The following is an 18,110-nucleotide window of genomic DNA, read 5'->3' as shown; positions in this document are numbered from 1 at the left end:
GGCGGGGCCAAGGGGGAGTGGGCGGGGCTTGGCTCGGTGGGCGTGGCCTCAGCTCCCGCTCCGGTCGCCCGTGGAGACACCGGGAGCGGCGCTCGGTGAGTACCGGGATCCCGGGATCCCGGGACAGGGGGGGGTTCCAGCCTGGAATACCAAGCTCCGGCTCCCGGGATAGCCCTCCCGGCACGGCGGAGGCAGCGGGAAAGCGGCAGCCCGGCTCGTTTTAGTTGCCGGGCCTGGCGGGGCGGGCCGGGCCCGTGTGGTGCTTGGGTGGTTTTGGAGTTGGTTTGGAGTTTTTTTTTTTATGGGTGGCTTTTTTTTCCCCCCGATTTTTTTTTTTTTGTTGTTGTTGTCCTGAGGAGGATTCCCGGCGGGAGGCAGCGCGCAGCTGTGATGTGGTTCAACAAGTGGCGTGTGGCAAGGGAGTGAGGCGAAATCTACTTAATTATGTAAAAAATAATCTTCTTCATTAGGTAAAAATCATTCTAAAACAGGCAGTTTTTTCTTCCTTTCCTTCTCCTTCCCACCTCCTTCCCTCCAGACCTTCCCCGTGGCACCGATGGATACCCAGAGCTGGCGGCTCCAACTACACGGAGGCAGCCCCAGCTTTCAGCTAAATCCTTTAAATTTTACCGATTTTAGTATTCCCAGCCATCAGGCCATGGGTTTTCCTTGGAATCGCGGAGCTCTGCTTGACGGAGGAAGCTTCCCACGTGCGGGGAGTTGTGGGATGAATGTGGGAAGGAGGTTAATTAGTGGGAAGCGTCATTATTCCAGGAGGTTTCGTGTTGATACTGAGATTACACACCCTGTTGCAGTAATAATTTGCTTAGAATCATGGAATTACAGAACATCCTGAGTTGGAAGGGACCCACGTGGATCATCGAGCCCAACTCCTTGAATTTTTGAGTTCTTTTACTAACTTTTAAATTGCAATTCTCTATTCCAAGCTTGGGGATTGTTTTGGGATTGTGCTGTGCAGGGCCAGGAGCTGGACTAAATGATCCTTGTGGGTCCCTTCCAGCTCAAGATATTCCGTGATTTTATGATTTGATTCGTCTGGCACATCAAATGGAATTCCCAGCAATTTTCCAGGCGATTATCTGGTGTTTTTATTGGCCTAGAACCCACAGGATCAGGGACATGTTACTTGTGTGGGTTTTTCTGGGCTGTAAATTGGTTTAGAAATACAGTTCTGGGAGTAAAGGGCGAGTAATGGGCAGTGGCAGGATTTTGTGCTGCTCAGTGCCACTAAATGAGATTGAGGGATTAGTATGGAGTTAATGACTCCTCGATCCCGTATTTCATCCCGGCGTGGGATGCACTGCAGCATTTGGGATATCTCTAATCAAGGAGCAATAAACTCCAGAGAGGAACAATACATGGGGTCTGATGCTGAGGGTGAGCTCATTCCATAATCACCCAGCTGATGAAGGATTTTTCCTTGGAAAATGAAGCTCTCCTGTTATCCCTGGAGGAGTTTCCCAGGCAGCAGAACAACTGATCTCTCATCTCTTGCTGGTGTTAAATCAAATTATGGAGTTGTGCTGTAGGTTTCAGATATTTCTTTTATTTCAAATATGATGTTTCTTTGACAATATGATAACTTTTTAAGCACTGACAGTTCTTAAGTTTTTAGGTTCTGTTGCTAAAAAGACTCAGAATATTTGAGCCAGATTCATGTCAAGTTCTCTGTAGTGGGGCCTGGGATGACACAGTAAAATTAGGGAATCCCAAATGGTTTGGGTGGGAAGGAACCTCAAAGCCCCTCCAGTGCCACCTCTGCCATGGCAGGGACACCTCCCACTGTCCCAGGCTGCTCCCAGCCCCAATGTCCAGCCTGGCCTTGGGCACTGCCAGGGATCCAGGGGCAGCCCCAGCTGCTCTGGGCACCCTGTGCCAGGGCCTGCCCACCCTCCCTAATATCCAATCTATCCCTCCCCTCTGGCAGTGGGAAGCCATTCTCTGTGTCCTGTCTCCATCTGCCTGCTTAAAAAGTCCCTCTCCCTCCCTTTTCTGTGGCTCCGCCATCCCTGCAAACATTGCTGAAATTCTGAGTGGAAGATGCTGAACACCACAGCTCTGCAGGGTGGGAATGTGCTCCTTCCCTGGACACAGCTTCCCAAATCCCAGTGTACCCCTCTCTGATTAGGCTCTGTTGTGAAAGCAAGTCCATATTGCTCCAGAAATCCATGGTGCAGCCCCATAAATCCTCACCCTCTGCCCTTTCCCTTTGTCCCCTTTGCCAGAGCAGAGATCACTGCAGGGGGCGGAGGGAATCATTTCCAAAGGTTTATAGTTATCGAGGGAAACACCACGGCAGCCTTGGCCGAGCCACGGAGCCGTATTCCAGGGAGGGTTGAGTTGCTGCAGCTTCATCTGTGCTTACACAAACCATGGGAATGGGGGAGGGTTGCTGGGTCCTGTGTCCTGGCACAGAAATACCCCTGTGCACTGGCAGGAATTGGAGTGAAACTCCATTAATTGGGATGGAAGTCACCCAGATCTTGAAAGGCATCGTGGACTCACTGTTTCTTGGGAAATGGGAGCTGCAGATGTTTGGTGACTCGTGGGATTCCTGCACTGCTGGAATTGTGCAGTTATTTGGTGAATTTTGCAATATTTCACAACTGGGGCTCGTTTTTCCGAACCTCATGTTCATCCTGCACTCAGTGTTGGGAGCTCTTGGGCCCACACCATTTCTGCTCTCAGGAATAACCCGAGGCGGAATTCGGAAGGGTGATAAAACACTGATGGCACGAGTAAAAAGTTTTCATTCCGTATTTTGCAAGGACTGATGAGAAAGAGCAGAGGCTGTGACAGAAGTCCTCAGGGTGACTGGGTTGTGGTGGGATTCTCCATGGGATTTTAGGGAGGCGGGTAGAAGCAGGAAGGTGGGGGGAGCAGTGGGATGCCCAGGGGAGGTGGGAGCATGTGGGGGTACATCCCTCCCCTGGAGAGACATGTGGCTCCAGGGGATCCGGCATTCCCATGGGATGTAGCACTCATTACTGTGGAGCTGCTGAAGCCCTTCCAGCCAGGTGTCCCTGGGGAGGAGAGGATCCACTCCTGGATCTTCTGGTGACACTCTCCTGCAGAGCTGCCTCCAGCTCTGGGGCCCCCAGGAGAGGAAGGACCTGGAGCTGTTGGAGGGAATCCAGAGGAAGCACCAGGATGATCTGAGGGATGGAGCAGCTCTGCTGGGAGAAAAAGCTGGGAGAGCTGGGATTGTTCAGCCTGGAGAAGGGAAGGCTCCAGGGAGAGCTCAGAGCCCCTGGCAGGGCCTGAAGGGGCTCCAGGAGAGCTGCAGAGGGACTGGGGACAAGGCCTGGAGGGACAGGACACAGGGAATGGCTTCCCAGTGCCAGAGGGCAGGGCTGGATGGGAGATTGGGAAGGAATTGTTCCCTGGGAGGGTGGGCAGGCCCTGGCACAGGGTGCCCAGAGCAGCTGGGGCTGCCCCTGGATCCCTGGCAGTGCCCAAGGCCAGGCTGGCCATTGGGGCTGGGAGCAGCCTGGGACAGTGGGAGGTGTCCCTGCCATGGCAGAGGAGCAGAACAACCAGTTGGGATTCTATGAAAGCTGAGGCCTGGGGTTCAGTGTACCCCAAATCCCAGCTCCCTGGTTCCTGGAGCCCCAGGCAGTGTGGCTGGGGGCGGATCACAGCTTTGGGATGTTCCTGGACACCAGCAGCTGAGTATTTTTAGTTGTGTTCCTTTGAATATTTGGTAAAACAGGCAATGTGTTTATATTCAGCTTCCTGTGTCCGTATCAACGTCTTGGCATGTGATGGAGTTCCAGAGGGAGGAGGGAAAGGGAAAAACTGTGATGTGAGGATTATTTGTGCAGCAGCAGCTGAGGACGGCGGGACGTGGCTGCTGGGATCAGCTCCTTGTTTAAACATTCGGCTCAGCTCAGGCAGGAAGCAGCCTTGCTCCCCCTTTGTTTACCCCCTTTGTCTTCCCATCCCTTCTCCCGTGTCTTTCCAAACCTGCTGTGCAGGGACAGGTGACTTTTTGGCACGCTTTGTTTGGGATGTGTGATCCAAGCCTTCCTGCCCCCGCTCCGACATGCAGCACAGCTCCGAGCCCTGGCTCTCTGCGTGGGCTGTGATCCTCCAGCGTGGCTCTCTGGAGTGTTTGGAGGTGGAAAAGCCCATCTTTGTCCTGCTGGGAAGGGAGCAGCCTGCACTCCCCTGCTGCCCTGATCCAGGCTGAGCTCAGCTGCTCTGTGCCATCGCCCCTCTGCTCTCCAGAACCCTTCCCTGTGCAGAGGCAGTGGGAGCACACAGGGGAGATTTTGTCTGATTCTCCCAGCTGAATGAGGGTTTTCCTTGTGCCAAAGCTCCCCCAGAGCACAAAACCAGGTGCTTTAAGCTGACAAGAGAAAATTGTCAGTTTTCCGGTTTCCAAGAGAATGCCAAGGGGATCCCCTGGGACCCAGCAGTGCCCTTGCTGCCTGAAGTAGGGAAACATCAGGGACTGGTGGCTATCATAGAAAAGGAGAAATGTGGCACGTTTGGAAGAGATATTAGGGATAAATTCCTCCCTGTGAGGGAGGTGAGGCCCTGGCACAGGGTGCCCAGAGCAGCTGTGGCTGTCCCTGGATCCCTGGCAGTGTCCAAGGCCAGGCTGGACACTGGGGCTTGGAGCAGCCTGGGACAGTGGGAGGTGTCCCTGCCATGGCAGGGGGGTTGGGATGAGGTGGGCTTTAAGCTCCCTCCCAACCCAAACCATTTGGGATTCTGTGGTTGCTGTGAATAATTTTGAGCAGATCCCAAGTGACATTTTCAGCCCTGTTTGTAGCTTCAAGCCCCTTCCCAAAGTCAGGGTTTTTGGTCTAAGCTTGGAGCTGGGATAAGCAGGAAGTGTCACTGTTTTGGGAGAGGGACCATCCTTTTCCCAGCTGAATCTGCTTTATGTTGCTGTAAAACTTGCAGGGATTCCTCCTGCAAAGCAGGGATGCTCCAGCTGGAACTGGAACTCCCGCAGTGCAGGAGGACCTGGCTGGTGCTGCCAGCCTTGGCCAGAGGGACTGGGACTCATCCAGCTGTGGAATTTCCTCATCCCACGTGCCCTTCCCTGATTTATTCCTTCCCGAGCATGGCCTGGCCTCTGAGCAGAGGCTTTTAGAGGGGGTGCATTACACCGGCCTCAAACTATGCCAGCAATGCTGGGTTTGTGGGTTTTTATGCCTGGTTTGATAGGAGCTTTGATTAGGCAGGAATATCAGCGTGGCTGCGTGGTGGAAAGCGGCCCCGGGAGCCGGAATCGCTTCTCAGGCGCATTAAAGATGGGCTCGGACCGGCTGATCCCTGAAGGTCTCTCCCAACCCAAACCGTTCCGTGGGCTCCGTGCTTGTTTTGACTGTGTTCCCATCTCCCTCGGGATGCACAAGTCAATATTAAAATGTTTCTTATTTTTCCCTGGCGATTTCCAGGGGGTGTGAGCAGAGTGGGACCTTGCACTGATAAGCAGAGCAGCAGCTTTTCCATTCAAACTTCGATTTTGTGCAGCAGTCCCACGTCTGTGGAGGAGCTTACATGTCACAGTTATTTATTTTGGTTTCCTTGCTGGATGTGGACAGGGCAAGCCTGGCACAGGGACAAGGACTGTAGCAAGGCAGACTGTCTTTAAGACAATTTATTTTCCTCCTCCACACAATGATTTGACCAGCACTTATTAAAAGTGTGATCCCATTTCCAGCACAGGAAGGGGCATGTGATTATAATGGGAATACTGCCCATGCTGCCCACCCCTCTGCCTTGCTCAGGACCATCCCTTGGGAATTTTAGGTGGGTTTTGCCCTCCTGGTTCCCTGGGAAGGAGGGAGCTGGATGGCTGTGGCTTCTCCAGGCCCGTGGTCACTCCTCAGCCGGGCATGGAGCAGCTCCAGGGCTCGGTGCCAGAGTTGGAGGAGCAACTGGAGGTTGGATTCATTCCAAAGGGTGTCAGCGGCAATCCCGGATCCGGCCGTGCCCTGCTCAGCGAGGGATCTGTGCCCTGGCTGTGCCAGCTCAGGAAATGCCCGGTGCCTCTAATCCCAGTTCCACACTGGGGGTGTCTGCAGGGGTGGGAGCCTGCACTGGAAATTCCAGGAAAGGGTAACACAGGAATTGCCAGTCCCTGTTGGATTATTAGATATCAGAACTTGACACATCTGTTTGCACACCCGTGTGTGACCTGCAGTGATTGAGCAGCCCTAGGGCTCCCGGCAGTAGCACAGCCAGGAGAATGAAAGAAAAGATGATTTTACTTGTAAATACAGTCCCTGCTCCAGCTCTCACAGAATTCCCATCACCTGATGGCTTTTATCACCCTCCCAGGCTGGGAGAGCTGGGGGTGCTCACCTGGAGAGGAGAAGGCTCCAGGGAGAGCTCAGAGCCCCTTCCAGTGCCTAAAGGAGCTCCAGGAGAGGACTGGTATAATTCCAGGGTTTTTCTGGGTGTGTAAGGCCTCCATAGGGAATGTGAGCTCTCAGATTTGTTTAGGCACTGATTTAAACCCAGCTGTGAGAACACATCACTGGAGGCTGACAGCTCCGAGTCTCCAGGGACAAAGTAATCCTGGAATGGTTTGGGTTGGAATGGACCTCAAAGCCCATCCAGTGCCACCCCTGCCATGGGCAGGGACACCTTCCACTGTCCCAGGCTGCTCCAAGTTTGAGGTGGATTTTCCAGTCTCAAAATACTGTTTTGGTGATTAGCCTTAAACCACAAGTGCCAACCCCCCTCAGCTTTGGCTTTCTTGCACTGTGAAATCCTTATAATTTTTATTTTATTCTTGTTTCAGGATCATTGCACTGATAAAATCAAGGCAAGCTGGACAGGGAGCAAGTCTGCCTATGTAGGTGAGTTTCCAGTGCACTCTGGTTCCTTCCTTTCATGCGAAATACAAAGCAGCACGACAAGTCCCAAACCCTGGTGATTTAGTTTTATTCTGGAGCAGAACGAATGTAAAGTCCTTGGCAGAATTGCTGACGCTTTTCACCTCATTTTTTTAACAGCCTGGCTGCTTTTGTGTTGAATTTAGGGGACAGAAAAACCTGCTTTCCCCATAGAATTTAAGCTTTTCCTTGTTTATTCCCCTGGTTAGGAAGGACCAGCCTGCAAATCTTCATCATTTCTGTCTTTGCTGTGTTAACTGTATTTTGTTTGACCATCAAAAAATGCAAATTATTCTATATTTCCCCCCCCCCCATCCTTAAAAATAGGTGCTTTGATAAATTCCTGTAGCCAAGGAGGTGGTGAAATCCTTCCCACCTTCCCAGTTCTTTGAGCTCTTCCCAGAGCATCTCCCGCCAGCGTCCTTGGCTTTATCTCTGGCAGACGAAAGAATCTGCTGAAGGTCACATAACCTGGGGCCAGGCTGCATCCCGTGACTGCCAGGCTGGAGCTTTCAGCACAGCCCTCTCCTGCTTTGCAGGCTGATTTTGATCCAGCTGAAAGTCTCTTTGCAAATGTGTCTTTGCAGTTTTCCCCTCTTTCCCGGTGGGAATTAGCTGGGTAGTGCCCCGTGGGGAGGAGCAGGGACCTTCTGTGGAGAAACTGCCCTGCAGGTCGTTGCCTTTTCCAGTGGCTTCAGGCTGATGTCTTTAAATGCTCAGATGTTTTTCAAAGTAACCTTGATCTAAAAGTCACTTTTCATGGCTTTCATGCGTGCTAAAGATGTAAAAAGTTCAGTCAGAAGAAAAGCAGAGGAAAATAAAAGCAGGTTTTTCCAGTGCTCCTCTCCCAAAATGTACATTGGGTTTGACAGAATCCCACAGTGGAGGCTGGCTTTGAAAATCAAAGGGAGCTGCAGCCCAGGTTTGATCAGCAGGATGGTGCTGGAATAACTTATGAAGTGGAGGTTATGAAGGAACACGGCCTTAATTAAACACCCAGAACGCCAAGTCCAATTGAAGATCTTGGGAGTTGTCTGTTTCCTTTCATTTCACATTATTAAGGGTTTTAATCCCCAATTAAGACACTGGCAGCATTATTTATAATTGGCAAGAAAAGATCTCCACTGTAGAGTCTCTCAGTGCTCTCAGGTGTAAATTCTCTGAAGAAGGAAACAGCACAAATGGATGTTCTGTGCTTTAAGGGGCTTTTATTCTCTGTTTGCACTGACAGGCACCCTGTGCAAACCAGGTCTATCTGCATGGCCAGAATTCCCATTTCTCATCCAGGCCTGGTTACTGCCCCTCCTCCAGGAGCGGGGTGGGAGCAGAGTTTGGCCTTGCTGGACCTTTCCTGCTGGAAAATTGGGTTTGAAATCTGAAGTGCCTGAGCTCCTCCAGTCCTTCAGCTATGGTGCACCCCAGAGCATCCCCATCCTCCCCAAAACCACTGCAAGTCCTGCAGCTGCCGGATGTTCCAGCTTTCCTTTTCCACAGTGTCATCCTTGGGGGAGGATCTTGTTTTCTTTCACCAAACCCAAACTTTTTTGTGTATAAAGTATTTGTTCCACAACTGTAAATCTTGCCTGAGACCTGTTTAAAATTCCAATCCTGTTTAATAATCCAGCCCCTCTCACCTGCCAGGAACCAGGGAGCTGCTCTTCACTCTTTGGTTTGGGGTAGGTGTGGAAAAATCCTTCTCCTGGCCACTGGTTGCCTGTGATGGGAGCAGGGAGGTCATGGATGATCCCTGTTGCCATTTTTCCTGGGAAGTTTGCCCTGTGGCTGTTGTGTTCAGTCTGGAAGGTGCAGGAGTGGCTCCGGGTGCTCCTGGAAATCTCTGGAGCATCTCATCACTTGTGTCTCTGCTCGTTGTGTAGGGAATAAGGACCATGGAATTCCAGAATGGTTGGGATGGGAGGGACCTTAAAGCCCATCCCATTCCACCCCCTGCCATGGGCAGGGACACCTTCCACTATCCCAGGCCGCTCCATCCTGGTCTTGGACCCTTCCAGGGATGGGACAAAAGCACCATAAGAAGAGAAACGACCCAAAAGCAGCTCTAATCCCTGTTTTATTTCCCCCTCAGTTCTGTTTGCTCGCTGAGGGCAGGACCCCGGTGTTTTCCTGCTGCCCAGGTTCATTTTCCGTTCTCTTTGGCAACGCAGCAGAAGGAAAAGATTCCAGCTCCGGTGCTTCCACTGGGTGTCAGCACGGCCCCACACTGGGCCAGCAGAGCCCTCACAGCCGCCCTGGGCTTTCCCTTGGGCTGCTCCCACCGCTGGAAAAACCAGGCTGGCTGCATGTCCGGAGCAGGGAGCTGGCTGGGGAGCAGCTCTGCCAGGCCGGGATGGGGCCGGGAAGAAGGGGGTGTTTGGCTGGAATCTCCTTCCTTCTCCGAGCAGGACAACCGGTTGGAGCAGGAGCAGCGTGGGACGTGCCTGCCTCGTTCCAGTGCTCCCTAATTAGGGTGACAGCCGGGACAGTGGGTCCCTGCTGCTGCAGGAGCAGCGTGGGGAGCTGGGCAGTGTTTGCTTTGGAGGTGTGGATGCAAACAGCAGCGTTCCCAGAGGTGCTGCGGGGACACGCAGGCTCTGGGGACAGCTCAGGGCTGCTCCCCCTCCACGCCGGCCCTTTCACTCCTTTTCCACTCTCAGTAAGCATCCAGGCTTCCCAGGTGCTTTCCAAAATCCTTGGGCCTGCCAGGGCAAGGCACCTCCTTCAGCCCCTGACTGTCAGCGCTGAGGGAGAGGCAGCACCCGAGGGCCATTCGGGTTTCAGGTGGGCAGAGGCCTCCCTTGGGTGCTCCTTTCCCCCGCCTGCTGCTGCTGTCAGGGACCCCGTGCCTGTCCCACCTTGTGCCAGGTGCTGCTGTGCTCCGGGCTGTGCAGGATCCGGGGGGACACGTCAGCTCTCGCTGGGACTCCAAATCCTCTGCAGCACTCTGGCTGAAAATAGAGCCAGGCACACTGAGATTCCTCCAACAGATTCTGCCACTGGAGGCCTAAAAATTCAAAAAATCAAAACCAGGGAATATCACAGACTTTTTGATGTTTGTGTGGAATTGTTTTATCTGTTGCTGTAGCTGGTTGTGCTCCAATGCGCCCTTGGAACTGAGTTGTTTATTCCTGCCCCCACCTTGAATGCCAGCAGTGGCCTCTTGGCTTGGACTCGGAGCATTTTCAGGTTCTGCAAGTCATGACAAACCTGCTCCCGAGCTCCCAAGGGTGCCCTGTAGGAAAACCAACCTCCAGCATTCAAGTCCCGACCAGCCGCCGGCCCTCGCGCTCCCACAGAGTTCCTGGGAAAGCAGCACGTGCAGAGCAGCCTCAGGATCCATGGAAACCTCACCCCACGTCCTGCTCTGCACCTGGGAGTGGGGCATGCAGCTCTGGCATCAGCTCCTGCTTGTGCCACCCCTCCAGGGGTCATCGTGGCCCTTCTTCCTTGCTCTCCATGAGGACTGACCTCAGCTTGGTGCCACTCTATGCAGCCCCTCTTCCTCTTCCTCTTTCTCCTCCCAACCACCTTCCAGCCCCACAAATCCCTGCATTTGCAGAAGCAAAATGTTATTCTTTTTATTCCTGTGAGCTCTAGGGAATGTGAGTCGCTAAGAGGAGGCAGCTGGATTTGGGGTTTGCTGGTGTGTTATTCCCAAATTGTTTGCAGGGTCCCAGCTGAAGGCAGCGGGATGAGGGGATGCCAGGGAGGAGGGAGTGAAATGGTTTTGCAGGCAGGGCTGTGAAGCAGCAGCCAGAGCCTGTGTTAGTGGTGGTGACAAACCAGATCCAGCATCAAACTCTCCCAGCAAACACCAGGGAAGTTGCAGGACTGGGAATGGTGTCACCTGGAAACCTGCAGCGTTTGTGGTGGAACCACTGAAATCCTTAACCCGAGCTCAGGGCTGGGAATGAGCTGGGAGGAGCAGCTCCGAACTTGTCCAGCTGCTTGCTTCCCTCTTTTCCCCCTTTTCCTGTGTTTTTAAGAAAAGTGGGATAATTCCCATGGTGGTGTCTGTTTCTGGTTTATCAGGCAGCAGCATCCAAACATTTCCAAGCCGGAGCTGCTCCCAGCAGCGATTCCCTGCAGCAGCAGCAGCAGTGACTCCCTAGGGTGCTCCCTCCATCCCATGGGAGTGCAGGGTGTGCAGGGCACCCAGACCAGGGGTGCTGCTGCAGGGCCTCCCTCCCAGTGGGAACAGGGAATGTTGGGAACACCCCGTGGCTTTCTTTTCCTGCCATTTCCCTGGCGAGTTTGGAGCCTGCCCAGTGCAGAGGCCTTTCCACCTCTCTGCTCCGTGTCCTCCACAGCAGGGCTCCAGTGGCTCTGGAAAGGGAGAAGCCTTTGAAACTGGCATTTGCAGATTAGCTGTAACTTTAGATCCCTGCTGCCAGCCCTGCAAAAGCAGGGGCTGGAAAAGCAGGGGCTGACGGGGTGTTACACTTGTAGCTGCTGCTGTTGTCACTGGTGTTGGTTTGTGTTTTGTCCAACCTGCTCTGTCGATCTAAGTTTCGAGTTATTCACCTCAAAGTCTGCTTTATTTCAAAAGAAACAATTACAGAACACGTTTTTTCCCCTTTGAGCCTTTGTCCCGCTGCCAGCCAGGCTTTGCTGCTCCGGTAGGAGCTGGCTCTGTATAACTGGAGCAAACTGGGAGCTGTTTTCCAGGCAGAGCTGCTGGGATTTCCAGCAGATTCCCAGCCCTGCTTTAGCAGTGCTGATTTAATTACCTTTCACTCAGCAGGTGCTTCACGAGTCCTGGATCTAAAAGAGTAAATAAGATAGTCCAGAGTTTAATTATCCCGCTGGAGCTGGAGTCTGGCACCCAGCCCAGGCGGATCTGGGGATCTGCTGCATGGCAACCTCATTACCTAAAGCCTGAGGAAAGAAATAGGGCAAGGCCTGGAAAAATAGGGCTTTTCTGTGGAAGAGGGGCAGCTCCACCTGTTTGCAGGTGTTTCAAGAAAGAAAAAAATGCATGTGCGTGGCTGCAGGAAGTGCACTGGAAGTTTCCTGTGTTCTTCTCTTTCCCTGGCAAAGTGCAGCTGGGGAGCATCCTCCTCTGCAGGCCTCAGTTTTGCACGGGTAAATTAGAAATTCTTCCCTGGGAGGGTGGGCAGGCCCTGGCACAGGGTGCCCAGAGCAGCTGGGGCTGCCCCTGGATCCCTGGAAGTGTCCAAGGCCAGGGTGGAGCAGCAGTGGGAGGTGTCCCTGCCCATGGCAGGGGTGGTGGCCAGGGGAGGCTGTCCTGGGACTGATCCTTTTGTCTCGTTTTAGGCTCTGAGTCAGACCCAAGTGAGAGTTGCAGCCGTGCCTGCAGCTGCTCTGGGGTTTGGGAATCTCTCTCACCACCACCCTGGGTCCTGCAAGCCCCTGCTGAGCTTTGTCACCCCCAGGGGACCGAGGTTGTCACCGCGTGTTCCTACAGGGAACCCCCTCCTGCTTGGAACAGCGTGAGGTCACAGCAGAAAATCCCGGAGTGGGTTGGGCTGGAAAGGACCTTGAAGCCCATCCAGTGCCACCCCTGCCATGGGCAGGGACACCTCCCACTGTCCCGGGTTGCTCCAAGCCCTGTCCAACCTGGATTGGATCAGCAACCTTGTTTTGTCTGAGGAGGTGAATGGAAAAACTTGTTGGAAACTGATTTAGGGAACAAGGAGTTGTGACTGTGACTGCTGGGACACGAGCGATCCCAGTGGGAAAGTACTGAGATAAGGGAGGCTCTCAGGGCCCCTTTTGGCTCCGGGCTGCCTGCTGAGCACGAGGGATCATTTCCTAGAAATCAGAGCAGTGCCCTCTCCGACCGAGTGGTCGTTTCTTCAGGGAGCAACTTCATTCTCCTGGGAAATTCTCCTACCCCAGAAAACCCTGCCCAGGGCTCTGAACCCCCAAGTTCTGCAGAATTCTGACACCTCCAGTTTCAATCTGGGGAGTTTTGTGAAGTCCAGGGTGCCCTGTGAGCAATCCGTGGTTGCAGCAGCTCGGACGTGTTGCCAGGAACTGGGACGGGAAACAGATTTATTGGGAGCTGACCTAGTTGTTGTAAATCTCCCTGTAGAAGAGATCCAGTAATCTTAGGAGGGCTATTAAAGCTCGTGTTTGTTTGGAGATGGGCAAATGCAGCAATTTAATTTTCAAATCTTATGGTTTGGGTTGTTTTGGTTGGGTTTTTTTTCCCCCAGACATCTCATTTATTAACAAAGCTAAGCAGCTGGGAAAACGAGCACTGGAACTTTCCTAAGGAGGTCATCCATGTAGGGTGGGAAGGGATCCAGAGAATCAAACAGCTCCAGTGGCAAAAGGGGGGTTGGGGCTGGGGGAGGGAAGGCTGAGCATGGCCTTTCCGCAGTTAAATGAGGGGATAATGGTTTATCTTTTAATTTTGCAACTTTTCTAACCTTAAAAAAAAAAAAAAAAGTACTAAAATTACAGGAATCAGCAACTCCTGAAGTGTCCTCTCAGAGCTGCATCCATGACTTGATAAAAATAAATTGCTTTGCATTGGGTTTTTCACACTGCAGGTTTTGAATATTGTGAGGGAAAACTGCAGGGACTGGGCTGGGAATGTGGGCTCAGTTTGTGGTGGATCTGTGCTCTTGTGTCCATGTGGAACAGCTCCTTGTTATTCCAGAAGTGAGGGGTTTGGAGCTCCCACAGGTTGGAGCACTACTGAACCCAACGGCTGCATTTATGAGCTCTGGCAGTGCCTGTCGGAGTTTCCTGCTTGGAAGACTCATTTTCAATCTGAAGGGGCTCTAGGAGAGCTGCAGAGGGACTGGGGACAAGGCATGGAGGGACAGGACACAGGGAATGGCTTCCCACTGCCAGAGGGCAGGGCTGGATGGGAGATTGGGAAGGAATTCCTGGCTGGGGAGGTGGGCAGGCCCTGGAATAGAATTCCCAGAGCAGCTGTGGCTGCCCCTGGATCCCTGGCAGTGCCCAAGGCCAGGCTGGACATTGGGGCTTGGAGCATCCATCACCCTGCATGGATCTGCAGGAGGATGCTCTTTAATATTCCCTGTAGGAAATCAGTTTTCAGTGACACTGAAGATGAGGAATGAATGTCCCTCCTCCTGTGCCTGGGCAGGCGTTTGCTGCCGCTTGGGAATTGCCCTGCCCGAAGCTTTTCCAAAGAATGTCCCCTCAAAACAGGGACTTGGAGCAGGATAATGGTGCTCCCAGCTTGCTGGGCTGGCACGAGCATCAGCTGGAACACAGCCCTGCTGCCCAGGCTGGGTGAGAGAAACCTGAATCCTGCAGGAGCTGCTCAGGCAGAGCTCGGAAAGGTCACGGAGCTGCCTTGGGCTCGAGTCACTGCAGTGCCATGAGGGATTCCAGCACTCGTCCTCCTGGAGCTGTGCAAAGCAAGCAGAGTCCTGCTGGAGGCTGGGATCCAGGACAGGGACATGGGCAGGGCTGGGCTAAACTCTTTGGACTCCCAGAGCCCTGAATAATTTGGAATCCCAGACTGGTTTGGTTGGGAGAGACCTTAAAGCCCCTCCCATCCCACCCTCTGCCATGGCAGGGACACCTCCCACTATCCCGGGTGGCTCCAAGCCCCAATGTCCAACCTGGCCTGGGACACTTAGGACTAAGCCTGCCTGGGTGGAGAACCAGCCAGGGATGCTGGGATCAGCCTGTGCCGTGGATATTTCTCCCCAGAAAGGTTTTCCAGCCCTGGCACAGCTGCCCAGGGCAGGGGTGGAGTCCCTGTCCCTGGAGGGGTTTAAATGCCCTGTGGATGTGGCACTGGGGGACATGGTCAGGGGTGGCCTTGGCAGTGCTGGGGAAATTATTGGACTTGATGAGCTCAGAGAGCTTCTCCAGCCCCAATATTCTGTGTTTCCACCGTGGCTCACTCCTTCCCATCACTCTGCTGGGCTCAGGACCTTGTTTCTTTCCTTGCTCCAGCTCCCAGGGAAGTTGTGGCCTCCCAGCACACTCTGGGATCTGCTGGAATCCCAGGGAAAGCTGCAGATGGGGGCGATCAAGTGGCCCAAGCTGTGCTAGGATCACTGCTGGACCAGCCATGCCTGTGCCATCCTGCTCTGCCACAGGCTCAGAAACCTGCACAGCAGCTCCATGCTTTTCTCTGGAGTGTGCTTTACTTCCAGAGTTGATTTTTAGCTGACTGGTCCTGGTTGGATAGAACAGTAATAATTTTGAAATGTACTTTTTGCAGCGTGTAGTGGATGCCTCTGTGTAGAAGCACTTCAGGGTGCTGTGCTGCCTTCTGGAATAATAACCCCCTGTCTTTCCAAGCAGAACTTCCCTGCTCCACTGAAAATGTCTGGCAAAACAGCCACCACGACCAACAACATCGCTCAGGCCCGCAGGACCGTGCAGCAGCTCAGGATAGAAGCCTCCATAGAGAGGATAAAGGTGAGAGCCCAGCCTCCTTCCCCCTCCTTTTCCTTGTTTTTCCCCTCCCAGCTGTCGGATGATGGGATAACAGAGTGTGTGTGTGTGTTTTGTGTTTGAGCACCCACAGCTCAGCCTTTCCCCCCTCAAAGCCTGACACCAACATCTCAGCTCAACAAACCCAAATAAGTCCACTTCCTGTGGCCCACTGTCCCATCCAACCCTGCCCTCTGGCAGTGGGAAGCCGTTCCCCGCTGTCCTGTCACTCCAGGAGAGATGAGAAATTCCTCTGGAATTGTTTTGAAGCCCCTCCTGTTTGTTTTCAGGTTTCTGTAGGAGCCAGGTGGAGCCTTTGCCTGGTGTCACAACCAACCCCAAAGAGCACCGGGCTCCCTCCTGTCCTTCATTCCCTGCGGATCAAACCAGCAGACAGGGCCCTGGAGAACATTTCCATCTCCCAGCACTCTCCCATCCCACTTGGTTCCCTCACAGCTCTCAGCCTTTTGATCCCATTTCCATGGAAAACCCCATTTTATGCTGACTTTTCCCATCTCCTGCAGGTGTCCAAAGCCTCGGCAGACCTCATGCTGTACTGTGAGGAGCACGCCAAGAAGGACCCGTTGCTCATGGGAATTCCAGCTTCTGAGAACCCTTTCAAGGACAAGAAAACCTGCATTTTGTTATAGGAGAGGGGCAGCTCCTCCTGCCCAGCCCCTGCCATCCCAGCTGGGCCTGGCCAAGCACCACCACTCCCCCAGGTACCTGCACCCCACGGCCACTCCCTGACCCCGTACAGACCATTCCCTGAGCTTCCCAAGGCATTCCTGCTGATCCCTGTCTCTGTTAGGAGGTTTCTGACTGAATCCCTGTCTTTCCTGGCCAAGGGAATGGGGTCCAGGGTCTCTGCACAGGGGGTCCTGGGGGCATTTGCCAACTCCAACAAGACCAAAGTTGCCTGAGCTTTGCTGAGGGAGCAAAGTTGTAGAGACCTGATGGAATCACTGGGTTTACATTTTTTAAAATTATGGATTTTGGGGTGGGGGGGAGGGGGGTTAGTGCCTGTGCTGGCAGCACCTGTTTGTGCACAGACACGTTCAAAGTGCATTTTCTAGCAAAAACTACCTTGAAAAATGATTGTAGCAGCTGCTGGGGAACTCCAGGGAGCTGTGCCTCAGCCTTCCTCCTGCTGGCCTCTCTTCCCAGGGCTTTCAAAGGACAGAGTTTGGAATCAGAGATGCTTTCCCTGCTTTCCAAAAGTTGAAAAAGCAGAATTTCCAGCTTGCATTCTGCTGCATTTTCTTCTCGAATTAAAAACCTGTGTTAGGATAAAACACACCCTCAAAGAAATGGAAAAAGAATGGGAGGTTGGAAGTGCCCTGGCAGAGCTGGAGGAACGCTGCCCTCGCTCCCAATCCCAGCTGGGTTCTGTGCAGGGAGTCAGAACTTGACTCATTTTTATAAAGAAATACATTTTTAAACGGGAAAAATGCCAAATTATCTCCAGCTTGTGGTTATGCATTTCTAATTGCGGGGCCTTTCCATCTAGCATATATTTTATATATACATAGAATAAAAAAGTCTTTCTGTGTGTGTGTGTGTAGATATATAAACTTTATATATTAACAGCAAATTTGGAAGGGTTTAAAAATAATCCTGACTTCAGCTGGCTGCAAATGTCCTTCTGTGCAGGCAGCTGAAGTTGTGATCTGCCGTAACCCTGCATTTCTGGGAGGATATTTGCAGAATTTATGAACCACGTGTCATTTACGTTGCATATTTGTCATTTCTATATGAAATCATAGACCCACTTTTGATATAGATTTAGAAATTCAACTTTGTTTAACAAATCTCTTTGGCAGAGCTCCAAAGTCAGCCTGGCACGAGAAACCTGCTGCTCACCCTGTGCTTGTGTGCAAATTATTTTTGTAATCAGAGTATTTTTCTAGTGGCAGTCGAAAAAACCAACAATGTAGCTCTGCACTAATTCCTTTTCACTGTGTTTGTGTCTATTTGTCCCACACCTGGTTAGAGTTAATGAGCTCTGTTAATTACTCACTGTGGGGCTGCAGGGCTGGAGGTGCTGGGAGAAGTCCAGAGGTGCCCAGAGGTGCCCAGCTCCGGGTGGGGTGTGGGGAGGGAAGGAGCCTCGTGCTGTTGATTGTTTTCTTCCCAGGAATCTGGGAAGGAATTGGAATTTTTGTTTGGTTTGGGATCCCTGTTCCCAGCCCCAAACCAGCTCCCTGGTGTGGCTGCAGGGGTGTTCTTTGCCCCTTAAATAAAGCCTGGGGGAGGGGCTGGCTGCTGATCCAGATGTGGGATCCTGGATGGTGACCCAGCACAACTGCCCAAATCTGACAGCATTTAATCCATAGGTTTTTGGTAAAGTCACCATTTTTTAAATACAGTATGCAGGGACACGTGAAATCTGGAGTGGTGACGTTTGCACTTCACTTTTTGCCATCAATACCCCCAAGAAAAAACAGGGATTGTAAAATTTGGGGGAAATACAGACTCTGCCCTCGTAGAATTTTTTAAAAAAGGAGAAGTGAGACCATTGCATCCACAGGTGCTGGGAGAAACTCGTGGTGAGACCCCACCATGCTGCATCATTGGGCTGCCCATCTTTAGCTTTGGCCAAGCTGGCTGATTTAGGGAGAAAAATGAGAATTTGGGTGCTGGGCCAGGTGTTCCCAGGGCCACCCATTTTGTAGTGTGGGGACAGGCCTGGGGATGACACCAGGAGGAGCCGGGGATTCGGGAGGGTTTGGATGGAGTCTGAGCTTGGAGAAATAAATCGGCTGCTGGTGCTGCTGCAGCGTCACCGGGCCCAGGGTGGCACCGGCCTGTCCTGAGCCCCGGGCTGGACACGGA

The 18,110-nt window shown here is 52.7% G+C and overlaps 1 protein-coding gene across 2 annotated transcripts; it reads left to right on the top strand.

Annotated features, from left to right (window-relative positions):
• The first annotated feature begins 7 nt into the window (after positions 1 to 7).
• GNG12 (G protein subunit gamma 12) lies at positions 8 to 17,230 on the top strand. 2 transcript variants are annotated; one of them, XM_042030965.1, is made up of 4 exons: positions 8 to 95; positions 6,788 to 6,845; positions 15,144 to 15,260; positions 15,800 to 17,230. In XM_042030965.1, exons 3-4 carry the CDS (start codon positions 15,165 to 15,167, stop codon positions 15,923 to 15,925), a joined length of 222 nt encoding a protein of 73 aa, XP_041886899.1. In that variant the 5' UTR covers positions 8 to 95; positions 6,788 to 6,845; positions 15,144 to 15,164; the 3' UTR covers positions 15,926 to 17,230. The 2 variants fall into 2 exon arrangements, with proteins under 2 accessions (XP_041886899.1, XP_041886901.1); XM_042030967.1 differs by having other exon boundaries at positions 15,141 to 15,260.
• The last annotated feature ends 880 nt before the right edge of the window (positions 17,231 to 18,110 follow it).

The sequence above is a fragment of the Corvus kubaryi genome, unplaced genomic scaffold, assembly GCF_017639235.1.
Source record: "Corvus kubaryi isolate FWS band 111438036 unplaced genomic scaffold, C.kubaryi_AGA036_p1.0 37334, whole genome shotgun sequence".
Taxonomy (NCBI): Eukaryota; Metazoa; Chordata; class Aves; order Passeriformes; family Corvidae; genus Corvus; species Corvus kubaryi.
Note: the sequence above shows the minus strand (reverse complement) of the source record. Positions and strands in the feature narration are given on the sequence as shown.